At 41.8% G+C, this 15698-nt stretch overlaps 1 protein-coding gene across 2 annotated transcripts in view; it reads left to right on the top strand.

The window, feature by feature from the left end:
- NFAT5 (nuclear factor of activated T cells 5) overlaps positions 1-15698 on the top strand; it is a 65322-nt gene that overhangs the window by 6964 nt on the left and 42660 nt on the right. Inside the window, exon 1 of one of the 2 annotated variants that reach the window (XM_081871771.1) lies at positions 2890-3828. The exons of the other annotated variant lie outside the window; for it this stretch is intronic. Within the exon in view, the coding sequence (XP_081727897.1) occupies positions 3756-3828 (73 nt within the window). The 5' untranslated portion in view covers positions 2890-3755. Of the gene's footprint in view, positions 1-2889; positions 3829-15698 lie in introns of those variants that run through there. 2 annotated transcript variants of the gene reach the window in all.

The following is a 15698-nucleotide window of genomic DNA, read 5'->3' as shown; positions in this document are numbered from 1 at the left end:
GGCAAACATTCAAGTTGCTCTTGGTTTTATCTTATATGGACTTGCTAATAATTATACAAATAGGATTGTAATGTTTTTGAAAAGCAATTAAAATGGAACAGAGGAAACTTTTCCTATTCTGAATCAGATCATTGGTCCGTCTAGTTTAGTACTGTTTACACCAGGTGTGGGGGACCTTTGGCCTTCCAGATGTTGCTGAACTATCAGCCCCAGTGAGTATGGCACATTTCCCTTACCTGCTTAACAGTTTAGAATAACTTGAGGTTTTTAATGATAAAAAGTGATGTCTAACAGACCAGTCCAGTCCAGATCCTCATCAGCATGTTGAAATGGGTGTTTGGAGCAGGGTTAGAAACATACAAGACTGGCATCCCTCATGGGAACATGGGAATGTCACTAATCTAAGACAATGTAAAATATTCCACAACAAAGATTAAAATGGCATTAAAAATGGACCCTCTAAACAGCTTTCAGGAGAAAGTAATGTCAGCAGTGTTAGAATGGCATCAAGTTGTTTTATTGTGCGTGCTGTAGCATTTGTTTCTTTCTCTCAGTTACAGACACAGTTTTTGTGTGTATGTCTAAGCTTAAGAACAAGCGATCGAGGACGAAGAGGAAAGCTGGGGAAAAATGCAGCCTCCCAAAGTGCGGAGGAGGCTGAGAAAAAGGGCAACAAAAATGAAAAGCCTTCTGAATGAAGGCAGATTGGAAAGATTGGATTTGTTTCTTTTAAAAAGAACAAGTGGGGTGGAGAGAAGAATGGCATGAAGAAAACTGATTATCTCCTACAATCATGGGAACATTTGCAGAAAATGAATAATGGCAAAATTCACAACTGATAAGAAGAAATATTTTCCCTGTGGTACTTAACTGGAATGCAGTAGATTCATGGCTGTGTTGGGTGTAATTGAGGCCAAGGATTTGGTGAGGAAAAAGTAGATTCCAGAATGGAAAGAATCAAGACAGCTAGGAGGCTTAACACATTCACATTTTAGATGGTTTGCATACCCACACGAACTTTTTCTGTACTCTGGAACTGAACTAGAAGTGCAGGAAATTAGGCAAAGGAGGTGCCTCTTGTCACACACAGAAAGTATGTGTGTGCACATGTGACTCAACCATACAGAGTATGTGGTTTGTAGTCATCTCCTGTCTGCGGTTTAAACAGACGAGAGCTGGCATAGCTGACGGCCTGGGGGAAGTTGGAATGCACATCCCCCTCACTTTCTCCAAAAGCCACTTCCTTCACCTGACAAGTGGTGGTGCTCATGATAGGAAACCTGTTTATATCCCTATTCTTGGCCAGACCCAATAGGATGGTTTGGACCTGATTTAATAATACTTGCATACCAAAGTAAACAATAGTATACGGTTGTTTTTCAGTGTTTGCACTATTCTTATTTCTTTTAAAAGAATTTACATACTGCTTATCATTTCAAAAATCTTTGAGCAGTTTACTGTCTAAAACAAGCAATATTTTAAAACAAATCCACAACTTGAAACCAGTTAATCTGAAATATAAAAATACAGAAAGCATATAAAGAGAAAATAAAACAGAAATTCAGAAGATTCAGACATGTAGAACAGGGTCAAAAACATAAAACAATCACTGGTGATGGTGGAATATGGAGTCAACAACTGTCATGTTGTTTACCTGCATGAAGTATTACTCAAACCCAGTATGACAACTTCCACCTTCTTGATGGCTTGCCTGCATTTTTCAAAGTATCACCTGTCTCCAGTTGGGCCTCTCTATACATAAAGACCTTTAGTGAAGGCCATTCTCCAGGTTCTCTCTGCTGCGGTGTGATGGGTGGCTCTTGAAGAAAGGGCCTTCTCAGTGGTGGAGCCTTAGTTGCTGAAGGTCTCTCCAGAGAGGCTCACCTGTGAGTCATCTGGATGTCAGTTTAGCACCAAATACCTTTTTGTTTTCCATGACCTTTTAATGTTAGTCTATTTTATGTCTGCTGATGGTTTTATGCTTTTGTTTTATTGCTTTTGCTGCCTACTCTAAGTTATTTTAGATTATAGGTTCACGTGTTTTATTGTACAGTATTCTGATCTTTGACTGTAGTCCACTCAAGGGCAGGGTAAGCTATTATGTAATCAATATGTTACTATTACTCCTTTACGTAGGCAACATACTGAGGAGATACACCTGGCTTTCCCCACTGTGAACTAATTGGGAGAGCCCCCCTTAATTATCCTATGGCTTCCGTGGTACAAGAGGGAACAGAAAACTCATAATTGTACATTCTGATTTTCAAGAACTTGCCTATTGAGAGTGGGGCCTCTGCACCTTTTCCCTCTAGTGCTTGCACTTCACCTCCTATCATTTTATAGTCTCCATGTTTCCTTATAGGGTACACCTTTGCATACACAATGGCAGAGGCTGAAGCCCCAGGGTTTTTTGTTTGTTTGTTTTTAAAATAAATTATAAGGACCTGAGATTCAGAAGGCAGGGGCAGGCAGACGCCACTCTATGAACACATTGCACTATAAGGCCATTTAAGCCCAGTGAATCAACAGATCTCCGTGGTTTCCAACGGGAGTGGACGTTCCCAGTAATTTGCTACTTAATTATGATTTTTTAACTGGGACTTCAGCCTCTGTCCTTGTGCATGCAAAGGTGGTGCTGCCTGCCACGGAGCAACCTTCCTTCACCGAAAACAGCCTTGTGGCGCCTTAAAGATAGATGGACTAGTGGAGCACAAATGGTCAGACAGCACAGGCTGCAAAAGCTTCTGCCATAATAAATGTGATATAGAACCACTCAAGGCAAGGGTGCTTAAAGTCAAAGGGAACACAGGACGGTGTTTGGCGGTGGCGTAGCTGTTTTTCCCCTGCAGCCTGGAAAAGGGCAATACCCTTCTGAAAACTGACGCAGAAGTGGACCTTTTACTTCTTCCTCTACTTAAATATTTCTGTCCCCATCTTTTGGTCAGTAGATGCGAAATAAATACAACGCACCAGTGATCAAACACGTCAGTTAAAACAAAAGTAGCAATTACAAAAAAAAAGCCGGCGACGACGGCACAGCCTACAGCTCCTCACTCTTCCTAAGAGATTGCCTTGATTCTTCTTTGCTCTTCCTCCGAGCTAAAAAGGAAGCTGTACAGCCACCTCCCTCCACTCTGACAAAGAGGCCTCTCTCTCGCGAATATCCCCTGTAGCGCAGGCGCAGAAACCACCCTCGAATCGACTGCGCGAGCCCTCTGTCCATACAAGAACTGGCACATGCGCATTAAAGCCGCCTCTGGTTCGTTTACGCGAGAGGCTCGCATGCGTCGAAGGCTTGAGGGCACTTGTTTGCCGAGCACGGCGCAAACGCGCACAACGTCCATTTTGCGTCGCCTGTTGCCGCTGCCCCGCCGTCTCCCCCCCCCCCCGCGGTCTGAGGCCTTGCGCATGCGCCTCCTTTTCCCGTTGGTTTTTGTGTTTTCCTCTCTCTTTTTCACCGTCGCCGTGGCTCGAGAGCCGGGCGACGCATGCGCAATGTCAACGGAGAGGGGGCGGTCCTGCTGGGCGACAGGCACCGAATTCCTGTCAGGAGCGGCGGTGGCTGAGTAAGAGCCCGGCCCGCGCCTCCTCTGTCCCTGGTCCCGCCTCTCGCCGCCGCAGCACAGCCCCCTCCGCTCCCCTTGCCTGTGGTCAGCAACCGCTGCGGCGTCCATCCGTCCGTGCCCCCCACCGCCGCCCCCCCGTCCCGCCCCCCCACCGCCGCCACCTCCCCCCGGCCGGGCCGCGGAGCTGCGATGCCCTCGGACTTCATCTCTCTCCTCAGCGCCGACCTCGACCTCGAGTCCCCTAAGTCCCTCTACTCCAAGGGTGAGTCTCTGGTGGGCCTCAGGGGGGGCGGGGGGAGGAAAAGAGCGCCGCCGCGTTGCATCGACGACTCTGGACTCCGGAGCGGCCTCCTCGCTCGCTCGATCACCGTTGTTTCTCAGGAATTTGTCCCGACCCTGTGGGGCGTGTGCGAGAAGGAGGCCGCTCGGGAGGGACGGGGAGGGGCTGCTGCCCCCCCCCCCGCTCGACCAAGGTGAGGAAGGGGCGCAGTCGCCCGTTAATAAGGTCACTTTTCGGGTGGGGGCGGGGCTGCGCTCTACACGTGCTCAGAGGCAGTGCCCCCTACTTTCACTCGCTGTCTATCAATTGCCAGATTAGCATCTTTCTTTTTGGCGGCGGTGGCGGTTCACAAGTAAGGTCCAAAACCCTCATGTTTCGTTGAACCGAGAGAGAGTTTCTAAATAGGGCCCCGTTCTCACTTTTATTCTTCTGAATTTCCCATCTGCTTCCGTTCCTTCCTACCATCAATAGATCTGTTTATTAGCTTGTTATGTTTCTATCCTACCTTTCTTTCAAGGAGCTCAAGGCACCCTACATGGCCCTCCCCTCTCCATTTTATCCTTTCATCTGCCCCAAAGATGCTTGAAGAGTTCCATGGCTGAATGTAGGTTGATGCTGCCTCTCCTTGTTCCTACTTCTGTAGATGAACAAATTGTGAAAAACAAATGATCATGAGTCTGTCGAAGCCAGCTATGGTATTGGGCCCAGTGTAGAATGCCACAGAGAGTTGGCCTGAAAATGCAGGAGTTAAGTGGGGAAGTCGTGTATGTTGGCCTCCTAGGAGGAAAGAGAGAGAAATGGTAGATTTTTTCTTCTTCCCTCACTTCACCTTCATCCTGGTAACCCCTTGGTTCATCTTCTGAAGGAGCTCCAACAGGGAGAAAACAAGAAGCAAACATTGAAGTAAGGCTAGCAACCCTGTAAAATATTTTGCCCTCAAAATAATGGCCAGGGTCAACTAGCTTGCCACACTGCCCTCCCTCCTTTACACCTATCACACAAGAGACACAAAGAGATAATTCAAAGGAAAACAGCAGTGTACTTATGGAAATCCAGCAGGTTGTTTTAACATGGTATGAGAAAAAGATATTATGTTAAAGTTCAGCTTGTACAACTAGATCATGACTTTTAAAAAATGTAAAAATATTGCAGTTGCCTCAAAGCAAACATTATAAACTCCCGAAACAGAGTGTTGATTCAACTCAATTTCTCATTTTCTGCACAAAATGCAGGAGTTATTTCCATTCATGCCCCCAAGGAAAATAGGTCAGACTCTCCAATGGTCTTGTGAAATCTAGAGCGACAAAATAGGTTTGTTGGGTATTCAGACCAATGTTTCAGGTTTACTCAGTATATTTCTTCACAGCATTTCTTGCACTGTTAGACTAATATCTAAATGGGCCCCCAAGGCTAAAATAAATCAGTGTAATGAAAATATGGAGCCAGGGCAGCCAATGGCCCACTTGTATTCCTATAGGCCTTACTGTTATATTTATATGATGGGGTTTTGTCCACTTAAATGTTCACTTAAATTGTGGATTTTCAACATGTGATTTGACACTTTTTTGTTCCGTTTTCGCAAAAGGGCAGGTCTGTGGTTCTTAAAATATGTGCAAGGGTATGGGCAGTTGGTGAGGTTGTCTGAGTGGGATTACAAAAGTTCTAATAATCTCTGCTTTCAGAGAAATGCAGCAGCTGTGTGAGTTATTGATTGACTTTTGAATTGAAGGGAAAAGAAGCATGACAAGTCTTTGAATGAAGTGTTTATTAAGCTTTCCTTGGCTTTCTCAGCAGGATGGGATTTCTCCTGTTTTCTAGTATGAGAAGTAGGAACTATAGGTGGGCTTCCCTTGGCCTTGTCAATATTTGGAGCTTGTAGCGTGTTGGATGTGTCAACTGCTCCTTTAGCCAGGGCTGGCCTTGAAGATTCATTTCTGTGTGGATGACAGTGAACACAGCAATTGTTAGATTGTGGAAGAACGCTGGAGCCCAGGGACAGCAGATGCAGTTCTTGTTTGTGCTCTCCTGCTTTTTGGTAATAAACTAGAGGCATATGATTGAGGGGGATAGAAGAAAATTACTGAAAATATGGCCTAGTTAGTAATACTGACTTTTGTTGTCAAAATATGTCAAAAGTCTGTGTAAAATTTAGATTAGGAAAATTATCTAAAGCCTTTGATTATAACCAGTGCTTATTTTGTTTTCAATTTTCGTTCAATGTATAAACAAAAAAGTTAGTCAAGGATAGAAAAGAAAGGATTGAACATTCTGAAAGTGCTCAGATGAGAATGATTTCTTGTGAAAAACTAGTTTTGGACAGGACAGTGGTAAATACTAATCCTGTCTCTCCTCTTCCCAGACCCAACAGACATCTCTTTAACAGTATAATACAATCATATACATTTCCCATCGAAAGTAAGTCCCATCATGTTCAATTGAGCTTACTTTACTCCCAATAAAGTAAGTATAGAACTGCAGCTCAAATCAGTGAAATTGGCAGTGGATTAGTGTACACTATCTAACTCTAGCTAATATGTTAACATTTTTATATACCTATTCAGAAACTAAAGAATAGGTTTGTTCTTTACTATGACAAAATAGGTATTTATTTATTTCAGAGTTTTAATATCCACCTTCTTCCAGAGCAGAGCTCAGGGGAACTTGCAACACAAAATAAAGTATAAACATGAATATAGGAAAATTATGCAAGACAAAACCATTCTAAAAACAACACTAAACTTCAAGTACAACTAACACAGGGGTCTGCAACCTTTAAGACAAAAAGAGCCACTTGGACCCGTTTCCGAAGAAAAAAAAACTGGGAGCCGCAGCGGGCGGGAAGGTGACGTCGGGACGGTGCATGACTAACGCACGCACTGCCCCCATGCGATGTCACAGCCAGTACAGCGCCCGCCACAGTGGGGAGTGTCGGGGCACACAATGCGCCTCCTCCCCTCGCTAGTATCCGTCCCGGAGCCGCGGCAAAGGTGTAAAAGAGCCACATGCGGCTCCAGAGCCGCGGGTTGCAGACCCCTGAACTAACACAAACATCAAGTTCCAAAGACTTGGACAAATGGGTATGTTTTTACCTGCTGTTTCAAAGTAGCTGATGTGAAAGATTGTTGTATCTCTACAATTCTATTATCTCAATTGAGAAGGGTTCCATAAATCATAGAATGTAGAGTTGGAAGGGACCCTGAGGGTCATCTAGTCTAACCTCCTGCAATACAGGAATCTTTTGTTCAGCATGGGGCTCGAACCCACAACCCACCAGGGCTTTTTCCCCCAGGGGGAACTCACAGGAACTCAGTTCCGGCAGCTCTCTGGTGGGCACCATTGTCATTCCAAGAGAAAAGGAGAGGTGTTCATGGTGAGTTTTGGCACCTCTTTTTCTAGGAAAATAGCACTGGTTGGGATCATGAACAGAGACTCTACACCAGACCTTAATGCTTGGTGCTATTTAGCACTACTGTCCCAGTGTTATTGGTTTTACCAAAGAGTAGAAGCAACATTGGATACAACCTACTGTGGCTCAAGACTCTACACCAGACCTTAATGCTTGGTGCTATTTAGCACTACTGTCCCAGTGTTATTGGTTTTACCAAAGAGTAGAAGCAACATTGGATACAACCTACTGTGGCTCAAAACTGCAGAGCGGTCACTCAAAATAAAGTGAACTTGGTCATCAAAGATAACTTAGCAGCATTGGAAGCATATGAATCTGTTATCTCAAACTATTTAGAAGGAGAAACTTTAAATCCTATTTGCAGACTGTAAAGTGATGGAAATTGTTTATGAAGCTGATGACTTATTTTCAGTGACTTAAATTTACATATTACCAACCCTTCATAAAGAGCCTTGTTATTTACTTTCATTTTTTATCCTTGCTGTTTTTATAGTAACACATCAGAAAAAGTTGCTTTAAATAATGAACAAATTAAAATAACCTCCTACCAATTAATCATCTAATGCTTTAGCTAATTGATCTACCCATTAAAGATGACTTCCTAAACTAAACTAAGATAAAACATTTTATGCTACCGTCACTGATTCTGTCATAGCTGAATCTTCACCAAGGAGAGGTTTCTTTGAGTTATCTGAGAGTTGTGAACATCACAATCTAAAATAGTGTGGTATTTGTGGTTTTTTCCTTTGCATATTTATATTTCACCCTTGCTGTGGCAAATTGAATGCAGTTTCTAAATGATCTTGGCAATTCACTTGTTGTTTTTGTGGAGTCAAATCTTTGTACTTATTATAGCAGGAGGGTTGCAGGCTCCTGATAAGGGTCAAAAGAGATGTGGCAGTAAGCCAAGACAAGAAATTGCTTTGATTGGAATGTGTTTGCCTTGTCTGTAATAGTAGAAAGTAAACTAAACTATGTGTATAGTACTATGTTTTACACTTGGTGTTCTTGGATGGATATAATTATATTATTATTATTATTATTATTATTATTATTATTATTATATGCTATATGCCTGCAGTGTATTAATTTACTGTACCCAGGAAACTTAGTGTGATCTTCTGCATGCTTACTCCGCAGTAAGTCCCACCATGTCTCGTAGAATTGCTGCCTTGGTATATGTGTCAGCTGTGTGTGTGTGTGTGTGTGTGTGTGTGTGTGTGTTACTCTTATGCAGTGGCAACAGTTCCTAGTAACTTCATTGGTTCTTGCTGATTCAGTCATGGTTATTGTAGTGGTGGTTTGAAATCTACCATTGTCATTCTAGAGTAATTACTTTCGTTGGTCTTTTGCATAGGTCTTAGAATCATGGAATTGTAGAGTTGGAAGTGACCCTGAGGGTCATCTAGTCGAACCCCCTGCAGTGCAGGAATCTCAACTAAAGCATCCATGACAGATGACCTCCCAAACACTGCTTAAAAGCCTCCAATGAAGGAGAGTCCACCTCCTTTTGAAGGAGTCCTTTCCACTGTCAAACAGCTCTTCCTGATGTTTAGTTCAGATCTCCTTTCTTGTAACTTGAATCCATTGGACTGGGTCCTAGCTTCTGGAACAGGAGAAAACAAGCTTGCTCCATCTTCCATGTGACAGTCCATTAGATATTTGAAAATGGCTATCATATCTCCTCAGTCTCTTCTTTTCTGGTGAATAACTTTATTTGCTTATTTTGAGGCATTTTAGAATGTTCTCTTACTTTTTTCTTTTTAAAAGTGCTGATTTATAATCAATGATTATAAATGTCAGAGGTCTTTATTTTATTTTAAACCTGTTGTAGTCTAAGCAGTTATTTTTCAATTCTTGTTGGCTAGACCAGTGTTTTCCGAATGTGGTCCCCTTCTAGTCTTGTTTCCTTCCTGTGCCCCCACAATAAGTTTTTTTTTAAAAAAATCACTACAAATATGATGTTCTGCGCCCCCCCCAACAAATCCTACTGGTAGAAAGGTAGCTATTTAAATGTTTTGTTTGTGAATAGAACACGTTTTAGTTATAATTTTTTACAAAATACAATTACATAAAATGATAGGAACATAATGAAATATTGTTGAAGGAGAAAAACATAGAATCATAGAGCTGGAAGGGACCCCAGGGTCATCTTTCTAGTGCAACTCCATGCAGTGTAGGAATCTCCGCTAAAGCATCCATGACAGATGGCCATCCATCCTCTGTTTAGAAACCTCCAAGGAAGGAGAGTCCAGAACATCCCAAGGGAGATCCATCTTCCATGTATTACAAAAATAAACAACACTTATTTGACCCCAGTTATTTGACACAGAGAGGGAAACCTATAGATACAGTTCAAAAGGAACACAAGGAGTGCTGTATATACAGTATGGGAGAATTTTAAAAAGCAAGTGGTCCTCATTGACCTGGTGCAAAAAGATCTTGTTATCCAGAGGGGCCCCGGGTGATAGCACACTATAATCCTCCACACCCTTACCTGGGAGTAAGGCCCACTGAACTCAGTGTGGCTTTCTTCTGAGTAGACGCTTAGTTATTTACTAGATGCAAGTCAGTAGCACCAGATGACCCCGCTCGGCTAGGCACTGGGGTGGATTTCACCCTGCACCTTGCAGAGTCAGGCCCAAGCTGCCACTGGGCCCAGCACTGGCAGCAGGGTGAAATCCACCCCAGTCTTACCCATTGCCACTCCACCACTGCAGTTTTCTGACCTGGGGGTTCTGGATCACGGGCTCTACTGGTCTAAATGGGAGCCTCAGCGATCATCCTCTCCCACTGGAAACAAACCAGGACACGCACGTGGCAAAAAGGAGCATTAGGCCCTGGTGGGGCACCCACATAGCCGCTTGTGATTGGCCAAGCAGATAGCCAGCCAATCAGATTTTTAAAAATGATTCCCCCACTTCACTTCTCACTTTCCTCTGTGGCCCCCTAGCCTCATGCTGTGGCCCCATTTATGTGATCTTCACCTGTGGCCCCCCTGAAATATCCTGGGGAGTCCCAGTGGGCCATATAGCCCCCAGTTAGGAAAATCTGGGCTAGACTGTTCTCAATTAGCAAACATTATAATATTCTTACACTTTACTGTTTCTTCATTGTACTGTCTTCATTAGCAGCCATTTCACCTGCACCCAGCAAGTGAAAAGTGACACAGCCAATTGGCTGGGGCCAAGTACGGTATAACTTGGCTCCTCCTGTCTTAGAACTGTCTCCTTTAGGGAACATTCTACCTAATCATTATGACAATTCTAAAACTGTATGTATGAATTGTTTCTAAATTTGCTTATTTTTCTCCTCTCTTCCAATGATTTTTGTTATCATGTCTGTTAATTATAAACCTATAGGCAGAGCCTATGCCTTTTGATTTTTGTACAGTGTCTAGAATTTTAGGTGCTTTTAAATAAGAATTGTAATAAAACACAGGATTCTGAATATACATGAATTATTTTCACGATCAATCATTTAACTAAATGGTTTTCTGAGTCCATACAGCAGCTTTTGTATTAGTCAAGTCTTGAGATAATAAAAGTTACTGATTTCAAATCTGGTAAGGAGTATGACAGCTGCCTTACAAGTTGGATGGCAGGCTTCCTTCTCCCCTGCAGTAACACCAGAAATCAGAGTAATCTCTTCTTACTTGTAAAGTTTAAACTCTTAAAATTTTAGAAGAGTTGTAACATCTTCATTACTTTTATACAGAATATTTATTTTCATTAGCAGGAGTGATGGGTACTTGCAAAGACCCATAGAAACGAAGATCTGTATATGTATATGTATACTGTTATATACAGTATGTACAGGAATACAAGTTTTCATAATGTATTTTTGGGGGTCTCCGGGGAAATTTAAAGAAGAAAACTTAATAGAAAAAGAAAAAGAAAGATCTGTTCATTCTTGTAATTATTTATAAATTGTAGCTCCCAGGCAATTACTTCATGAATTTTCCTTAATTATAATAGTTGAAGTCAAGAGAGAGTGAGTACTAACATTTTCTTGATCTTGTTTATCCTCTTAGTCAACTTTGACATATTTGGTATATTGAACTGAATTCATTGCAGGCTGTAGCTAGCATATTGTAGCTCTCCTATATTCTAAATTGCTTACAGGGTGTGTTAAGAATGATTACATTTGAGAGGTCTATAGATCTTGCCTCTGCTGTTTTGGTTGAATCTAGTTTGTAACTGAGTTGTATTGTCCTGTGGGTGCTGGATTTCTCTGGGGTGAATAAATACTTAAGGACAGTTGGGATCAGTTTTCTGTCCCACATAGATTCCTTACTTTCTATTTGGAGTAGACTCATTGAAATTAATGGAACTAATATCTATTAATTTGAGTAGGTCTCCTCTGAGTAGAACTAGCATTGCCTACAACTCCTTGTTTCTTTAAAAAGTAAAAAGCCCAGCTGATGGAAATAGATAAAGAAACTTGCTTGTAAATATTGCTGGAAGTTCAGGTGACCAAGAAACTTATAAAACTCATCAGCCAAAAAAACAAACAACTGTTTTGGGAGATGCATGGTATAAGGTTCACTGACTGAAGTTCTAACCAACATCTTGTATCAGGATAAACTCCATCCAGAGTGTAAACTTCAGATTTTGAGCCATTATTCTGTTGCAGCAAAAACAGACTCCCGTAGTACCTTAAAGATTTAGCAGATTTATTTATGAAAGCTTATGCAATAATAAATTTATTAGTCTTAAAGTGCTACAGGTCTATTCTTTTTCTGACCTGTTCCTGCAATTCCTCCAAGCTTGCTGGTGCTTTTATTTCTTTGCATACTATTGCTTTTCACAAACAACAGTCAAAAATTAATTCCACAGCAAATAGTAGTTCTTGTAACACTATGGTTGATTTTTTTTTAAAAAATAATAGTTTTAAAGATAAATACTAAAGCTACACCACTGTATCCATGGTCATCATTAGCCAGCTAAAAGTCTTGACATAACGGGAAAGTTACATTGATAGACTTGTTAACGTAGGCTGTGTTTACTACAGAACAGGAGACTGTAACCTGGCAAGGACTGAGCAGTAGTAAATGCTATTAATAGGCATCTGTGCTGAGAAGCACAAATTGCAGAATCTGGTGAGGACCTATGGTTGTATCCAACTAAATCCTACTCCTACCCATTAAAATTAATGAACCTAAGTTTGTTGTGCCAATTAACTTCAAGGATCTACTCTGAGTAGCATTGGATACCTGTCCTGGTCTTTATGAGAATTTTCGCCTCTCTTCTGTTCCAGCATCCATAGTGGTGAAGGAAAAACTGGTGTGCTGGAATTGCTAGAGAGCAAAAGGGTCTTGGGTAGGGTTCTAGTGGTTGCTTAATAGATGCTTTCAAGTGGCACTGGGCTTCTTGTTCTCTCAAGTTTAAAACTGGCAAATGAAATCCCTCTGAGAGTTGCTGTCTGGCTGTTCTGTTATTAGCCCAATCCAAAGGCAAAACTGTGGTTTGGACAAAAGCATTTGTGGTTTTGTAGGGGCCAAATATGAACATATTTGTTGTTCATAGGGGGAGCAGACTTGGGCTTTTAGTGGCCTCGCTTCACTGAACAGGGCTCTAGCATATAACTAGAGACCATATAACGAGACCATATAACCCCAGTCCTGAAAGATCTACAGTATACCTGAAGGAGCGTCTCTGCCCCCATCGTTCAGCCCAGACACTGAGGTCCAGCGGGCCTTCTGGTGATTCCCTCGCTGAAAGAAGTGAGGTTACAGGGAACCAGACAGAGGGCCTTCTCAGTAGTGGTGCCCGCCCTGTGGAACGCCTTCCCATCAGATGTCAAAGAAACAAACACTATCTGACTTTTAGAAGACATCTGAAGGCAGCCCTGTTTAGGGAAGTTTTTAATGTTTGATGTTTTATTGTGTTTTTAATATTCTGTTGGGAGCTGCCCAGAGTGGCTGGGGAAAGCCAGCCAGATGGGTGGTGTATTATTAATAATAATAATAATAGCATCTAATCCATGCTGCTTCTCCATTTCCTTCTTACTTTGTTTCCATTTTTATCCCAGCTGTTATTGCTAGATTATTTTTTTTAACAGAATTTAAAATGATTTTTCAAACAATTGGCTTCTATACACAGTAGCAGTGAAGCCTCAGTTGTAATACTAGGTAGGGTACTTCCAATATTCACAGCTGAGTAAAAATAATTGTGCATGGTGCAGAGAAGAACTATAAAAATGTGTCAAGGGCTAGGAATTTCTAGAATGAAAATTTTGAGGTTGTTAGTCTGTTCAGCATATCATAAGATGGGGTAAAGGTTAATCCCCTTAGGTATTAAAAGCTTCCATTGATGTACTGCTTTTCTTCTGCGCCTTTTCATGTGCCTAGTATGTATTTGGTTGGAACAGTATAGCACATTTCAGTGTTAGCTTTGTTTGTTCCAACTAACACTCTTGAGTAAACATTCAAGTATCTGTAAAAACCTTATACATACTAGGGTGTGTTAATAGTAAACCATGTCTTCCTACATAAGCACAGTAAGAAAGTTAAGTTTCTGCATGATAACTTGGGTTTGTTGGCTTGAAAATAATGGATTAAATGCTTTCAAATTACTAATGAATTCAAGATATAAGAATGGAGATCCTGACTTTCTGGCAGTAAGAGCTGTTTGACAGTGGAACAGACTCATACGAGAGGTGGTGGACTCCCTTTGGATGGCCATCTGTCATATACAATATGGTACAAAACTGCCTCGGTCCTGTATACCTGAAGGAGCGTCTCCACCCCCATCGTTCAGCCTGGACATTGAGACAGCGCCGAGGGCCTTCTGGCAGTTCCCTCATTGTGAGAAGTGAGGTTACAGAGAACCAGACAGAGAGCCTTCTCGGTAGTGGCGCCCACCCTGTGGAACACCCTCCCTTCAGATGTGAAGGAAATAAGCAGCTATCCTATCTTTAAAAGACATCTGAAGGCAGCCCTGTTTAGGGAAGTTTTTAATATTTAATGCTGTACTGTTTTTAACATTTGATAGGGAGCCACCCAGAGTGGCTGGGGAGACTCAGCCAGATGGGCGGGGTATAAATAATTTATTATTATTATTATTATTATTATTATTATTATTATTATTTAATTGACATTCCTGCACTGCAGGGGGTTGGACTAGATGGCCCTCGGAGACCCTTCTAGCTCTACAATTCTGTGATTCTAAAATTGGTTTAACATCTACTTACAGCAAAGCTCTCATAGTTGGTGTGATGGGCATTCATGCAGGCAGCAATTTGTCATTAGTTTTGAGCCAGCTGTATTGCTTCCCATTAATACAGAGGAAGGAAATTACCTCCTGAATACCTTAATCTTGTTCAGAATGGTTTGCTTACTTTTGAACTTAGGCCTTGTTTTTCTACAGTATGGCCCTCATAGAAATCAAAATTACAAATGAAGTTCATAATAAGAATGAGAGAAGGTATATTTCAGGTGTGGGGAGGGAACCTTTGGCCCTCCAAATGTTGCTGAACTTGATGGGGCTGATGGGAGTTGTAGTTCAGTAATATTTGGAGGACCAAAGGCTCCCCATTCCTGGAATTGGTGAATCAGATGTGAGTATGCTTGTACGAACAGCATGCATTTCTTGGCTCTGAAGTTCTGCTTCTGTTTCCAAACCAAGTAGAGGGAGTTCAGAAGGAGAATTTACATGTAATTCAATAATGGCAAAAAGGAAGAAGGGATAGTGCTAGAAACTCAGATATTAGCTGGGCACCAAATGGCACCTTAAATGTAGGTTGCAGTCACCACAACGGAATGTCGGCTTGACAGGGGGTTGGACTAGATGACCCTTGGTGTCCCTTCCAGCGCTACAAATCTACGATTCTGTGATCTCAACTACATTGCTTGCTCTTACAACAATTCATTTATCCCAGTATGCAAGAAGGAGAAACTCACTGTGGAAATGGAAATGGTATTAACAATGGACTAAGGCAGAGGTTTTTAACTGTGGTTTATGAGTTCCATTTGGGTGGAATGGCTGTAGCATAGTCAAATACATCTGTACTCAGAACTGTACTTATTTCCCTTGATGTGATGATGGAGGACTGTGTGCGAGTCAGCTGGCTCGATGGATATGTCAATCACCAGCATATTTTATTCCAAGTATACAAAAATATATATGTAAAGTTGTATTTTAGGGACGATTATGTTATTAGGGGAAATATTTAAACAATATTGATTAGAATCCAGAGAATATTTTAACCATGAAAAATGCCTAGAAGGCATTTTGACTACTTTTGACATTTTCCTCCATTTCAAAAGAGTGGTTTGCTCTATAGCATGGTAGCCTTCTGACAGAGAAGCAGAAGCCCACAGCCATATTGGTTGCATGTGCTCAGTTGTGCAATTCTTTGCATTCTGACTGTTGTGTTTTTCTCTGATGGCTATCTGACTTGCTCTACTGTTCTCAGAAAAAGAGATGTGTACAGATTATGTTGA

This window comes from Podarcis erhardii, assembly GCF_964252035.2.
Source record: "Podarcis erhardii genome assembly, chromosome: 7".
NCBI classification, from domain to species: domain Eukaryota; kingdom Metazoa; phylum Chordata; class Lepidosauria; order Squamata; family Lacertidae; genus Podarcis; species Podarcis erhardii.
This window is presented reverse-complemented; position numbering and strand designations above follow the sequence as displayed.